Consider the following 16,125-nt stretch of genomic DNA (forward strand, 5'->3'; position numbering starts at 1 on the left):
ATATAACGGTATGTATGTATGTATGTATGTGTGGATATATGTCTGTTTGACGCAAAAGCTCCCAAACCGCCACACCTACCATCTTAGTATTTGGTGTACAGGTAGACCCAGGGGTTGAGATGTGACATTGTTCAAATGAACATGTCAGTGTCAAAAATATGCAAATGAGGTAAGAAAAGGGGAAATCCTGCAAAGGAGTAGTGGTAGTAAATAAAACAGCCTACACATCTGAGTCAGCCCTTCTATGATCTCTAACCAGTTCATACCGGTATATGCACGAGCAATAGCGTGGTAATAAACTTCTCTATCTTTCAATCTAACTATCGTATGTGGCGGTTGCTTAAACTCACTCTTGAAGTTGGCAAACTGATAAGTTTTATAATCATATCATTTGCACCTGTTTATATTACCGTCATTTAACCGTTGAATATCATTGATAAATGTCAGTCCATTCTGCCATTTAAATATGATGAAGAAGTTTGTCAGTTTGCTAGGTTTTAAAGTGTGTTTAGGCACCACCCACATGATTAATCAACTGTTGATGTTTTCTCTGAATCAGTACATGTATCCCGATACACTGCTTTTAAATAGTAATAAAGGTATATAAGAAAGGCGTTGCTTTGTACCAGTATGGTCTTCACATATTAAAGATAAAACTGATGAATGCTTACATGACCCACAAATTTTCAAGCAACCAAAACTACATATTTCTCCCATACATGTAGTATAAGTTGTACCATATGCAAGTGTACTTTATAGTAACAGTAAATGCTAAACCTATACACTGTTATTTTAAAGCAGTATTTTTTTTCTTTCATGTTTGTTCAAAAGTTGTACAGTCACAACAAGTATTCAATCATAGACAGTGTCAGCACTGCATGCAATTTCTGCATGGCTATCAAATTTTCATTCTCAAAAACTTTAAAATTTCCTCACAGTGTTGGAATAGAGATGACCTTTCTGGTTTTGTTCTAAAGCTTGATCTCAAAGTTGCCCTGGGGGAAAACTAGCTTATTAATGCAGGTATAATTGCCTATTAGAGAGGGTAGTGAAAGGTCACACCATAGCCTATCAGGTTACCATTATTGTGAAATGAGTCCATTAGAAAAGAAAAAAAGATTATGGTTGGCTTAAGAATAGCTCTGTAGTTTTGGAATGAAAAGATGTTTTCTTCAAGGTTATAACGGTATGTAATGGATGAAAATGTTAATGACGCATTTTATCATAAATTTTATGCCGCAAGCTTGAATATCAATTTTGCTCATTTAATGAGAGCCCTAGTTGCATCATTGCCAATTGTTCTGTGTTTGTGCCATGCTCTTGGCATTGATTCATTTCTGAATGCTCACAAGCCTCTCACCAGGACTTTAAAGGCATCTACTGACAAATACAATCAGTAATGGAAATTGAACCACACTCTCTCCATCTTGTCATCAAGGGACTGTGATTGAACCAATCACATGTAAGACCATGCACAATTTTTGAATATGTAACTTAGATAAATGCTTGATTAAAAATGAGCAACCTAATCACAGAATTAATTGCAGGATTAAATATTGTTTGTCAATATCTTTGGCAAATCAACTGATTAATTTCTAGTTGAAATAAATAGTAAGTTTACATGAAGTTGTTTCCACTTGTTAAATATGCCATAGCACTGACTTATGTGTAAACCTGTAAGACAATACTGTAACATACTTTGATGACACAAAAAATAGGTATCAATGTATTGCAGGTGAATGTATGTGTCAAATTTGACACTAAACAAACATTTCTCACACATGGTATCACTCTTGTACTTGTGAAAGCCTTTCACCTCCATAATCACAATAGAGAGGTCCAACATCAACATAGGAAGCAATTAAACTTGTACCAAACTATGGCAATGACTTTGGTTACATTGATAATGTCACTTTTGATGACTGACTCAACTTCACTTGACAGAGGGTGAACTTTCGGTCAAAAAGTAATATCAAAGCCTTTGAAGGCTCCATCCTTTTTGCATTTCAAGTAAAAGGTCATCATGAAAATAAGTTTGTTTTCCCCAGTGACTGAACTTCTGAACTGAGTCCAGACAATAAAATGTAATCTTCCTCACTGCCTAGAGTAACCGTTTCATCATGACGAATCAATGTGCAATCTGATAATTTTTTCTGATCAAACAGATTCAGTCTACAGTTTTACCACACCTATACGTTTTAATGTCAGCTTTACATGTCAGAGTGCATGTAAATTTATGCATAATTAACATATGGAAGGAACTCAGTGTATAAGGAGATCTGTTCCCAATTTTTTTCTGACTGACATGTTTTTCTCATCGTATGTGTACAGGATATTGTACACTGGGGAATGCATGGTGTAGAGGTCCTGTGTTCACTCATATTGCAGCATTCCCGATGAAAGACTGCATAACATACCAATGCCACTCCTCAATCAAATTGATAGCACTATCAATCAGCAGGACTTGCAAGCATGCTTAATAGAGCACCACATAATCAGGCCTCACATAATCAAACCTGTCATTTTAGAAGAGCTGCCGGACTCTGTGTGGTACATTCTGGTAGCCAGAGCAGAAACTTTTAAAAATTGAGCTTTTTGCTTACATTTGCTGTTTTTTTATCCACATTTAGATACAGTCATCACCAATGACCTTGAGTGTAGGTCAGAACTGGGACAAGCAGTTGTTAGTTTGCCTCCAGGGTTCTTTAAACATGTGAGTGTCTGTAGGGATTAATATGCCGGCCAAGCTGTCTTCAAGCTGTACCATCAGCTTTAACCTTAGCTCACCCTGGATCCTCCATGACAAGAACAAGCATATCCATCATCTGCCATTTTTGTGCCGTGATGATGTAAGAAATTTCCAAAAAAAACCCGTGATTTATGAAAGTGAACAAAGAAGGATGTTTTAATAAATGTCACTTGTGTCCCATTCATTAATTTTGCCTCATGATTGATTTTTTCAGCAGATGCATGAGAGGTTAGTTACAGTATTGTTGAACCTGTAAAGTAGGTCATGAATTCTCAGTAATTCCATAATGGATATCAACTACATACTTAAGCCTTTCCATTGGCAACTTTTATCTGAATTCAATATTGCAGATAGCAAACATGAAAGGTTTTCAGTGAACGGTAGGGAAAGCTCCAGGTAAAACTTGATACTTCTTTGTTGCCAATAGAAACATCAAGATGCACCTGCTCTGCCTGTTATAATGTTGTTATACGGGTGGTAGGGGGACTGCTCAATTCTGCATATGATTATTATAGTAACCCTATGCAAGTTAAACCCTGTTAAAAGTATCATTTAACAAGATTGTAGATTGCTAGCTCCCATCTGACATGTAATCATGCCTCTGCAATCTTCAGATAGCATGCAATGTATTGTACATCTTTAACATACCGGTACTGTACAGGCATGGCACATTGAACATCCTTCTTGACTGTACAGTTCAGAGGTTCAGGTGCTAGCATAATTGCTGCATTTTGCTTTGTATGCTGTTTATGCCACATCTGTTGTGAATCAAGTTATTATGAGGATTGAGTTTGAATTATAGTAGCAAGTTAATAACATGTAATTAGCACTTACATGTACTGTGTGCAGGTACATGGTGACTGAATAGTTATTGTGCAGATTTGATGCAGTTTCTGTGAACATGGAGAATAAATCCATCACATCAGAAGCAATAATAGATATTCAAAAATACACTAAGTTGACTGTCCTGTCCAGCTACCATTCATGAAAGAGACATATACGATGTAAGAAGCAGGAATTTCATTTCAGAATGAGTAGAAAGAAATGCTGTACCAAAAAATTTATCAGACTGATTAGTGACATTTTTGTGTGGTCAAAATGTCGAAAACAATCCTTGGAAAATCTCCATGCACACAAATGTCTTATTTCATCTGGTAATATAACAAAAGCAATGCCTCTGTTGTCAGACTAGATTATGGATGATGTGTATAATCAATTATTTAGGTCAAGATTACAGTGCATATATTCCCGTATAAGAGGAATACTTCAAGCTTATCCACATTTTCAATTAGACCAAAGCTCTACGGCAATCACAGCTAAAACTCTAAAAGACATTTTCCCAATAGGGCAGGAACAAAACACAAATATCACATTACCGTTTCATTGACATGAATATTTTCAGGTGTCAGTCAAAATATTTTTTTATTGAAACTCAACCCGGACAGTGTAGTCTTCATGAAAGATTCTTTTCATGTGAATCAAATATTTAAACACCATTAAATCAGATCAGTTACTCAGATGCCATCTGAAATATCTGCAGATATCGATGCACAGAAGCCATCTCTTGTTTCCTTGATACAAGATACTTGACAGAGATTATCTTACAACATTGTCTTTAGGGTGTTTCAATCTCCTATTTCACCTGGCTCTGTCTGTCTACAGACCACCAGTCTGTCTATGTGTACAGTAATTTAACAGTTGCAATGAAATACAAAATTCCAAAGTTGAAAGTCACACAATAATCAAGCAAGACGTTCTGACATTAGTAGAAAATTAAGAATAATGATATACCGGTAAAGCTGTTGTGTATTTTAAGTTTGAGTCTACCTTTTGCAGCAATTGATTGGAAATAATGTAATGATATTTCACTATCAATACTAAGACATTTATGTGCAATGTCAATATACTGGTATGATAATGTGTATTGATGGAACATTTGCACAATGAAAACAAATCATTTCATTCCAATACATGATGCAAATTCCAGATGATTTTTAGCTTATATTTGGTATATGTATATATACCAAAGAGAGCATATATGGTAAATCAGTGGCTTCTCGATGTATGTATGTACTGGTATGCTAGCTGTTATATATGTCATTTTACCCCACTAGAACATTCTGAAAGTCTACCAATCTAGTACATTCTTAATCACTGTCTTTCATGACCTTTAAATCAATTAGTCATGTTCAGAACTCTCTGGAAATTCAATCAGTCATAAGTGGAGATATTTTTAGAGCAGTATTTAGCATAAAAATTAAATAGTTTAAATCAGTGGACAACAACTTCTGCAACTTTCAATAAAATCACTGTAGTTTAGCAATTTATTGACAGGACTCTTGTTAATATTTTTCAGGATAGGCCAGATATCTGTCACCTGCATATACCGGTATATAGCAAGTCTAATCAGATCTGGTACAGTAATTTTGTTTCGTATTTGTAATTATAAAAGGTTATTAAATATGTAAATAAGCTGTTAATTGACACGGCTAAACGTTTCACAGAAGAGTAAGATATCTGTTATATCAACATTTATAGCAGCTTCCATACAGTTTGGCAAAATAGTTTTGTTGTCAAATTACAAATTACAGAAATTCATGACATATACAAATGAGACCTTTCTTAAACTGACATTAATACTTCACAGTACAATCAGACATCTACCAGATCAATATCTGAAGTAACTTTTATCAAATTTGGTGTAGTAATTTCACAGGTATTATTACTATCAAAATATATGCAAAGGAACCATGAATTAGTTGACACTGCTTAATGCTTTACAGAACAGTCAATATCTATAACATCTTTCATCAAATTGGGTGTTCTAATTTCAGAGGTTTATTACTAATTACAAAGTTTGTAATATATGCAAAGAGCCAATGATGAACTTGACACTGCTAATTCTTCTCAGAACAATCAGATATCTGTCAAATCAAAATCTGTAGTAGGTTTCATCAACTTTCACACAAGACTTTCAGAGTCAAATCACTAGTTACAAAATTTTATTTAATATGCAAATGACCTGCTTATTAACTTGACACTGCTCAGTGCTTCATGTGACAATTTGATACTTATCAGATCAAAATCTGTAGGTTTCACCATATTTGTCGTGATAATTTCGGAGTTGTATCACTCATTACAAAGTTCATTTAATATGGAAATGAGCCCTTAATTAGCTTCACACTACTAAATGCTTCACAACACAGTCAGATATCTACCAGATCAGTATTTGCAGGAGATTTCATCAAGTTTGGTGCAGTTATTTCAGAGTTATATGACTAATAACTAAACTTCATTAAATATGTAAGTGAGCTGCTTGTTAACTTTACACTGCTCAATGCTTAAATGCAAATCAGCAGATAATTGACACGACACACAGTATCATTATATAATGTTCTGAGATTGTCATCAGTAAAAAGTTTCACAAAATTTTGTATTGATTGAGTTCATTTGTTATCTTCCAAATCCTGACATGATCTTTTATCCACATCAATTAGGCAGGCAACCCCGAAGGACAGAAACCTGCACTCCTGCCCACCTTGTTAGGCAGTGATGTTAACAGCTGTTTCAAGTGTTTGTGATAAGGCACACTGAAAATGATAATACACTGAAGAATATGCTTCGTTACCCCATCTCTGAAAAGATTCCCCTATTCATTCTGTCATTTCTTTGAAACTGCAAACTTCAATAGCCAGGTTATACTGAGCAAGAGAGTACAACAAGCACACGTGACTGGAAGTTAAAGAAATTGTCAGCTTTCAAATAGCTTGCACGGTGATTATCTACTTAATGATTGTTTTGTGCTCTCAGACGATCCTGAATGCGAGACTATTTATTGCAGATGTATCAGTTCAAAGATACATGCACGGTAGTATTAGGAGAAGTCACAACGGGTGTCATTGAGCATTGACTTTCAGAAAATTGACTAATTTGCACATTCAGAAATCATTTCTATCGGGTACCTTTGTTATTGAACCACTTTTTATATTGAGAGTGAGGATTTGGCCAAGCAGATTTGTCTGTGGCTTCTTCGCTAGGTGACTGGGTGCCGTACATTGTGAGTTCAAACCGGATTGGAAATTTACCATATTTAAACGAGATGCCTGAAAATTAGTCACAAGCTCCCCCATGGACATCAAGTTTTGTATCAGTTAAATTCAAAATTCAATAATTGCTGCACACAGGTCACTTCCCAAATCCACATGGTCATGGTGTCAAAGAGACAGTGCATATATGAATTCTTTGTCTGTGATAGTAGTTGCGCCAGCAGCTTACTGACTACACTTGCCCAGGTTCATAATATACTATGCGAGTATCCGGAAGTTTACCAAACTAAATTCATTGGCACCTCCCTATTTTTTTTCTCACGTGTTCACACACGTGAGCATATGTCGCAGTGATGTCTGTCTGTCTGTCTGTCTGTCCGTCTGTCTGTCTGTCTGTCTGTCTGTCTGTCTGTCTGTTGGTCCGATATCTCAAAAACGGCTGATCAGATCAGAATCAAATCTGGTATATAGATTTAGTTAGCAAATGGCAAGAACTAAATAGTTTTTGGTGGGTGTGGCTTGCATACTTTTTGCTCATTTGCATAATTAATGATTTTAGAAAAAAACCGGATATACATTAAAAACAACTGCACACAATTTGATGAGATTTGCTACAAATGTTGATCACACCAAGATATATCAGCAGTGGGAATCATTAAGGGTTGACATGAAAGTCTGATTGTTGCTAATTTGCATATTTAATGAACTCATAATTAGGGATATATATCTGAGTTGACACGATCGAAATTGACCAAACTTTCTACATGTATTGAAGATACTATGATACAATATCATTGAAAGTCATTTAGCATTTTCTCTTCAGCCAATTCCTAATTTGCATATTTAATGAACTTTCCTAATTAGGGATATATATCTGAATTGACTTGACCAAAGTTGACAAAGCTTGCTACATGTATTGGAGATATTATGATACAACATTATTGAAAATCATTAAGCATTTTTTACTCAGCAAATTCCTAATTTACATATTTAATGAACTTTGCTAATTAGGGATATATATCTGAATTGACTGGACCAAAGTTGATGAAACTTGCTATATACATTAAAGATACTATGATACAACGTTATTGAAAGTCATTAAGCATTTTTCCTTCAGCCAATTCTTAATTTGCATTTTCAATGATCTTTTCTAATTAGGGATATATACTGGGATTTACTTGATCAAAGTTGGCAAAGCATGCTGTGTACATTGATGATTATACAAGGTTGAAACAATATTGAAAGTCATTTCACATTTTCATGTCAGCTGATTTATAATTTGCATATCTAATGAGGTTTCACAGTTTGGCATACGGTACCTGTATATGGCTTGAAGGACTTGGCTAAAGGTAATTACACTTGCTATATAAAGTGGTGGTACGATGACAGCAGTCAAAGAGGGTGTTTTTATTCTAGCTAATTACGTATTTGTATACTTCATGATCTTTTAGAGTTAATCGGCGGTGAATATTGTTCATTATGTTGATCATAATACTTTCAATGAACTTGCAAACATGTGCCAAAGGTTCAAATTTACACATAACTGCAATAATAATGAATCACGTGAGCATTTTCAGTTCATATCTGGTTTTGAGTGCTTGTAAATAAGCAAATACAAAACGTGCAAAGTATTATTTTATAACATGCCATGAATAAAATATATCTCTTTTATTAGCCTGTAAATATTATTATCCACCTTGTCACTGATACAAAATATCGTTAATATTAAGCCTAAAAATTAGGAAAGAGAGGAAACTGTTGTGCATATGAACGAGGACATACGCAAAGAATGCTGGGATTGAATTTTAGAAAAGCGCCCTCTATGTCAATAACTAGATGCAAAAATTGACAGTTTTTAGACGGAACGCTAGTTTTCAGCTTGCAATTGGAAGTTGGGCAGTGCAATTACTATTCCAACAATAATGATGGCACAATACATCCCTTGTTAAACAGAATAGGTTATTGTCATGGTAAAAATTGCCAATTTATGTCCAACATTTTTACATACTAAACAGGAAATCTATTGGCCTACCTGCAGGGTCTGACATTGTGTACATGTGTGAACTGTTTTCATCAGAGAGTAAACTGGGCATAGTGGTCGTACAAACGTATATAGCAAGTAACAATTAATTCTATTTTATCCTTTACTATTACTAATCATCAATCAATACAAATAAAATTTCTAATCTTAACCGCTTGCTCGACACCAAGGGCTGAGCCCTATATGATATTGTTGTACATTTAATAAAAATTGTAATGCAGTCTACAAATTGAAATGGCATAGGTTTCATGGCTGATACATTGGTTTCTACATTGATTTTATGCTCTGCTGTCAAGAACACGAAGGTTATAACATGGGTGATTGTTTTCTATAGTTATCTGTCAACTCCTTCGTCACTTCTTCTCTGAAACTTATAAAGCTTTCATATTTCGTCAATAAGCTATTAAGTATGACCCAACCTTTTTTGTTCAAATGGTGACAAAATTTTGCAGTATGTAATATTTGGGTTAATTCTCTCATTTTTAGTCAAAACCTCTTCTCTGATCTACTAATCTGACATGTTTCAAAAAGAAGGATTCACAGAGATGCCATAGAGGTTTGTTAGAATGAGTATAAAATCAGCATATTGCATCCACGGGGAAAACTTTAATTTTTAAATGAAAGAAAACTAAAGTTATTCACTCCTTGAGCTTTAAAATTAGCTTCTTCAAGTGGTAGACCTGAAAAGTATTGCAGTAAAAAGTCTGACTGTTTATATCAAAGCGTGGCAGAACTTCATAAATCATGTCAAAGGTATGTGTTCAATTCTACAGTTCATCAATAACTGACTGATTATACAATGATAAGTAAGGTATGCATTAATTTTGTAATTTTTGTAGCCACAGCTTTCTCTATTTTCAGTATTATGAGAGGTCATCCATATTTTTTTTTATGAATCATATTTATCCGTATTTTTCATTAGGTGTTATACTTAAGCAAAACAGGACACCCAGCAACTGTTTACTATGAGATTTTGACCAGTTCACGACATAAATGCATGAGCAACATAAATGCATGAGCGAGAGCATATATGAAGTGAACTTGTCAAAATCTAGTGGTGTACCCCAGCTGGGTGTGATTGATTGCTATTATATCATAACAGTATATTGAAAACAGTATATTGAAATTCTGGCATGGAGCGTCACAAAAGGATTTTTGCTCTACCCGAAAATTTGCGCTTGTGCCAACCGTGGTATATCGCCAATATACCATGGTTATTTTCACGTCTCCACCAATCAGATTGCTGCATTTGCGCCATCGATATACTGGTATGATATAATGATAGATATATACTGGGGTATTGACGCACACATACAGGAGCTCATATGTCATTAACATCAACAAATGAGCTTCAGTGCAATTACTAGTATTCTCAAAATAATGCAATAACAACAACTTTGTCATTAACAATGGCTTCTGTTTCTTGTTTTTTACAAACTTTACTCTCACTCAGCAAAAGGTCATTAAAAATAATGCTCATCAGTAGACCTTCATAAGAAATCCTTCACACCTCTGCTGTCGAGTTTTCTGTGAAAAGCAGGGGAATAACATACCCCACCAAGCCTCCTCCGTGAGAGCTCCCATGTGGTCTGCAAATCATGGTCCAAATAACTGAGACTGATGTCTCAAGGATAAACATTTGATGTCATCAAAGGATTACTATAAGTGTAATTATTCCAGCAAATTTTTATGTACACCTCACTCATTGTTAATTGTCTGACAGAGTTTGCATGATTGCGGTAAACTTTGTGTGTCTCACTACGCCACACTATACAATGAGAACAAACAGGCTTATCAGTGAGTATTACAACCAGATACATGTACGAAATGAAAATGCTCCCATGTTTCAGTATTTATTGCAGCTGCCTGTAAATTGAAACTTTTGCTACAAGTTTGCAACTTCATTGAAATTGTTATGATCAACATCATAGGCAACACAGTGCATTAAATACAAATATAGAATTAGCTGAAATAAAAATCTTAATTTCTTTGACTGCTGTCATTGTATCACCACTTGTTATAGCAAGCAAGTTTCGTCAATTTTGATCAAGTCAATCCTGATGTATATACCTAATTATAAAAGAATGTTAAATATGCAAATTATTAAAAGCTGAAGTAAAAATGCTAAATAACTTTCAATAATGTTATAGCATGGCATCTCCAATATATATAGCAAGTTAAGTAAACTTTGATCAAGTCAATCTAGATATATATTCCTTATTAGGAAGATTTGTCAATATTCAAATTGGTAATTAGCTGATCTACGCATACTGAGAAACTTTCATTAATGTTATAATATTGTATCTTTAATGTACATTGCAAGTTTCATCAACTTTTTTGCTGTTGATTCACATTTGTATCCCTACCTGAGAAAGATTGTTAAATATGCAAATTAGTAATTAGCTATGCTAAATGACTTTCAAAAATGATATCATAGTATCTGTGATTTACAAAGCAAGTTTTGTCAACTTTGATCGAGTCATTTCAGATATCCCTAAATAGGAAAATTCATTGTATGCAAATTAGCAAGTAACTTCTGCGTCATCCCCAGTATCTTATACCACTGAATATGTCCTAGTGTGATCAACAGTTGCAGCAATTCTCATCTAATTGTGTGCAACATTGTTTTGTTAATGTGTATCTGTTTTTATCACAATCACAATCATCCGGACGGGTATGGCCCCCACATTGTCCACACAGTAACACAGTGGTAAACAGCGACACAAAATCAGACAGTGGACAGTTTATTAGAAGTGAATCATCTTGTATGCAAGGATACTCAGTATAAACAAAAGTTATGTTAATACGCACAGACTTGATGAGTGGACAATGCCATAACCATGGGAAAATAGTCCCTTCCATATCACATTATGCAAGCCCCAAGCTTGGAGCTTTTTTCCCATGATTCAAATTACATGGGCAACTTCCTGTACTATTTCTATTGGTTTTTAGCTACTATAGACTATAGTCTATAGAAGCTATTGGGATGGGTATCCGTCCGGCGTCCGTCGTCAGTCTGTATGTATGTATGTATGTATGTATGTATGTATGTATGTCCGTTTGTGAGGCGTCCGTCCACTCAAATATCTTGAGAACCGCAGTACTTACTGATTTGATATTTGTTGTGTAGATGAAAAATATGATTTTGAGAAACTGTTTTTTTTTAATTTTTTGATATTGTTGAAAATAGGCAAATTAATGCCAAAAAAGGTGTTTTTGGTAAAAAATCTTCTTCTTCATAAGCGCTGGTCAGACAGCTTTGTTATTTAGTATACAGGTCCCTAGGGATAACCCAACTTAGATTTGTTCAAATTGTGATGAAATATGCAAATGTGTATTTTTAAGGAATTTTTTTGTCATTTTTGGTCAAAGTTTGACTTACATTGTATGTAATTCTTGTACTGTATAAACCCTATCAATTCACCCAGAAAAAAATAATTAATATGATTTTAAATAATTGAATTAATTAGGAAATCATCAAAGCCAAAATAATTTTAGCGTGGAATTATCAGAAAGTTCAACTTTTTTTGACAGTTCATAGTGAATTGAGGATTAAAACATGTAAAGGCAACTTTCCTGAATCCCAACTTGATATATTCTGAACCACCATTTATGTTATCTAAAAGAAATTGCTCATAATAGTTTGTCATGATAGGGTGGTCAAATAAATAGAGATAGAAAAAGTTCTAATTCCATTTATGGTTGACTTGGTAAGGATAAAATAAGATTACTTTTTGAGGAAAAAAATAGAGTGGTCAATTAAAAGAGTGGTCAAAGTGATAGGGTTTTTATGGTAAAGCTGGGCTGTAAGATTCCTCATGTGCTATTTATAGCAATTATGCAATCTGTGTAAACAGTGCAATGAAAGTGTAACATGATTCCTTGTAATGCTTTTGATGACCTTGAACTTCTTAAGTTTCAAACATTTGTCTCTTCAGTGTGCTTTCTCTGAGTACGTACAGTCTCAACTGATTCAACAGAACTTACTTACAATGTTAATTTGAAAGTTAAAATGTGCTTGGTTAATAGGATGAAAATACTGATATATAATTAAAAGATTCTTTATAACCTGACAGATATGCTGTTTTTTTATGATGTTAATCTTGATTTGAGCAAGTCTTGTTTACTTTAATTAGAATGTAATTAACTCTCGTTTATTTGCTATTATAGACTAATATAGTCTGATGAAATATGCAAATCTGTATTTTTACGGAATTTTTTCCGTTTTTGGTCAGGCCATCCTGAAATGAGCTATCAAAGATATCCACCTTTTTCATCAATACATGTGTCACAAAAGGTTATTCTCTACGTAACACAGCAGAGCTCTGTCAACTGTTGAGTCGCTTGTTTTTTCAAAACCGCTGGTCAGACAGCTTTAATATTTGGTTTACATGTCCCTAGGATGACCTTAGTGAGATAATTTCATACAGTCAGGAAATACTTAATTTTGTATCCATGTCTATAGTAGCTTCAGGGACTTTGGCCCTATGTTTGTAAAAAATCTTGCGAGTTATAAATGGCGAAATAGCTTTTCCGGGGTAAGTGACCACAAAGCTAGCACATATGTAAAAATCATCCTTGGTGAACTTCCCCTTTAATCAAGTCCCGCCATTCTCAAACAAAGAACTAAATTTAATGGTGTGAACACAGTTTCCTCGGGCTAATTCCCCTGTATTTGCAGAAAGTAAACTCAGACCCTGCAATGCCCTAAGAAACACAAAGTAAGAACAATACTAACTTTCAGACGTTTCAATAAACCTCATTACCAATTGTCTTTATTTTCCCATAATGGTTTGACGTCTTGAATTATTTTGCTCAAAACTCTTGGTAATGTGCTGAGAGAAATGCTGGGGTATTGACACACACATGTTGGGGTTCCATTAAGAGCTGGCAGCCAGCGAAATTGACCAGTTACTTTCACGGTTTCGCCGGCTACTTTTTAGAAAATATGGACTCTTTCATTGCTAAAACATTTTTTACCTCTTGTAATAGTTCGGACAAGTATCACAAGCTGTGTAATCAAACTATTCAACGGGTTTTATGTGAAGCAAAATTAAGTAGATGAGTGACTTGTCACTACTAAGATCGCCGTATAGCATGGTCTAGCGTGTATTGCCTGAATAAAAATCGGAATTGCAACAGACAATTCTATTTGCTACTGAAATGGCTGACTCCTGAAATGTCTGTATGTATGTTTGTCTGTATGTCTGTATGTCTGTATGTCTGTATGTCTGTCCGTCAACATCAAAAACTCCAAAACCGCTGTACATTCATCTTGATATTTGGTGTGTACGTGGATGATGGGCTGTAGATGAGATTTTGTTCAAATGAAGTTGTCATTGCCAAAAATATGCAAATTAAGTGAAAAAATGTAAAAACAGTCAAACTTGAAAAAACTCAATAACCACTGAGCAGATTACATGAAAAATTAGCATGTAAGTACTTTGGGCTGATATGAAATGATTGTGCACATCTTGGGTCAGTATCTTGGACTTGCTATTTTTCATGAATTTTTTTGTAATTTTCTCCCATTTTTGGTCAAAAAATCTTCTTCTCTGAAACCACAAGTCCGATTGATTTGAAACTTGGTATGGAAGTGCATAGGAGTGACCTTTCCAAAATTTGGGCAAATCGTGGTGAAATTTGCATATTTTTAGTTTACACGTCCATAGACTCCCATGTATAAGGCAGATCTCCATAGACTCCCATGTATAAGGCCACGAAAAATAAAAATTTAGTTTCTCATCGTATTCATATTGCAAAAAGGATGCAGTGACACAATTTTTAGTCCCCACGGATGAAGTCCGGTGGGCTTATAGATTTGGTCATGTCCGTCTGTTCGTCCATCCGTGAGTCCATCCGTTCACGCAGATATCTCGGATATTTTGACAAAATGTCATGTGACCTTGATGACCTTTGATCTCAAATATACATATTTGTCCATAACTCAGTAGCCACAAGTGCTACCACCCTTCATAAATGGTATGATGGGACACCTTATGACGCCACATATTGTACCTCATTAATTATGCACATATCTAATTTTGAGCGAGCCAATAGAGCTAGAGGTCTGATTTTTAGTCCCCGGCCAGGCGGCCATTTTCTAACGATTTTTTCATGTACAGAGCCATAACTCAGACATGTTTCAACCGATTTTATTCAAAGTTTGTACAAGGACATTGACCAATGTCATAGATATGCACGTCAATTTGTTTTGTGATACGATCCAATATGGCGGCCAGGCGGCCATTTTGTAACGATTTTTTCATGTACAGAGCCATAAGTCAGGCATATCTCAACCGATTTTATTCAAAGTTGGTACAAGGACATTGACTTATGTCATACATATATATGTCAATTTGTTTCATGATATGATCCAATATGGCTGCATGGGAGCCATATTGGTTACAATTTTTTCGTGTCCTTAGCCAAAACTTGGGCACGTCTCAACAGATTTTATTCACTGATTTTATTCAAACTTAGTAAAAGGACATTGACCTATGTCATACATATGCACATTGATTTGTTTTGTGATACAATCCAATATGGCCGCCGTGTGGCCATTTTTTCCGATTTTTTCATGTCCGGAACCATAACTCAGACATGTATCAAGCAAATTTATTCAAAGTTGGTACAAGGACATTGACTTATTTATACATATGTATGTCGATTGGTTTCACGAGATGGTCCAATATGGCCACATGGTAGCAATTTTGTTATGGTTGTTTCATGTCGAGAGCCATAACTCTGGCAAGTCTCAACTGATCTTATTCAAAGTACATGTACATTGGTACATGTACATTGACTCATGTCGTACATATACGTGTTGATTTTTTAAACAATAAGATCAAATATCGCTGCATGGCGGTGATTTTGTTACAATTTTCTAATGTACAGAGCCATAACTCAGACATATTGCCACCAGTATCATTCAAAGTTGGTACAAGGACATTGACCTATTTCATACATATGCTTGTCAATTTGTTTCACGTCATGTAGCAGTAACATGTCAATTATTGAAGTTTCGTAAATAGGCTGATATGTCAAGAAATACTGCATCAAATTCATGAAACTTTGTACAGATGTTAAGCTCACATTGCTTTAACATTGAAAAAGACATTTATCAGTGTCATTTTAATTAATTTGTAATTGCATATGTAATTAACTTTCCTGATTAGAGTGATATAGCCACAAATTAATACGTCAAATTTGATGAAACTTGATACAGATGTTGATCTCATAGTGTTGTAAATACTGCATCAAACTTTATGAAATATGGTACAAGTGAT

General features: G+C 34.7%; 1 protein-coding gene across 7 annotated transcripts in view; it reads left to right on the plus strand.

Annotated features, from left to right (window-relative positions):
• LOC139135985 (uncharacterized) overlaps positions 1 to 16,125 on the plus strand; it is a 127,621-nt gene that overhangs the window by 42,836 nt on the left and 68,660 nt on the right. The window contains exon 6 of one of the 7 annotated variants that reach the window (XM_070703804.1): positions 5,106 to 5,164. The exons of the other annotated variants lie outside the window; for them this stretch is intronic. Within the exon in view, the coding sequence (XP_070559905.1) occupies positions 5,106 to 5,164 (59 nt within the window). The remainder of the gene's footprint in view (positions 1 to 5,105; positions 5,165 to 16,125) is intronic. 7 annotated transcript variants of the gene reach the window in all.

Source organism: Ptychodera flava, chromosome 6 (assembly GCF_041260155.1).
Source record: "Ptychodera flava strain L36383 chromosome 6, AS_Pfla_20210202, whole genome shotgun sequence".
Classification (NCBI taxonomy): Eukaryota; Metazoa; Hemichordata; class Enteropneusta; family Ptychoderidae; genus Ptychodera; species Ptychodera flava.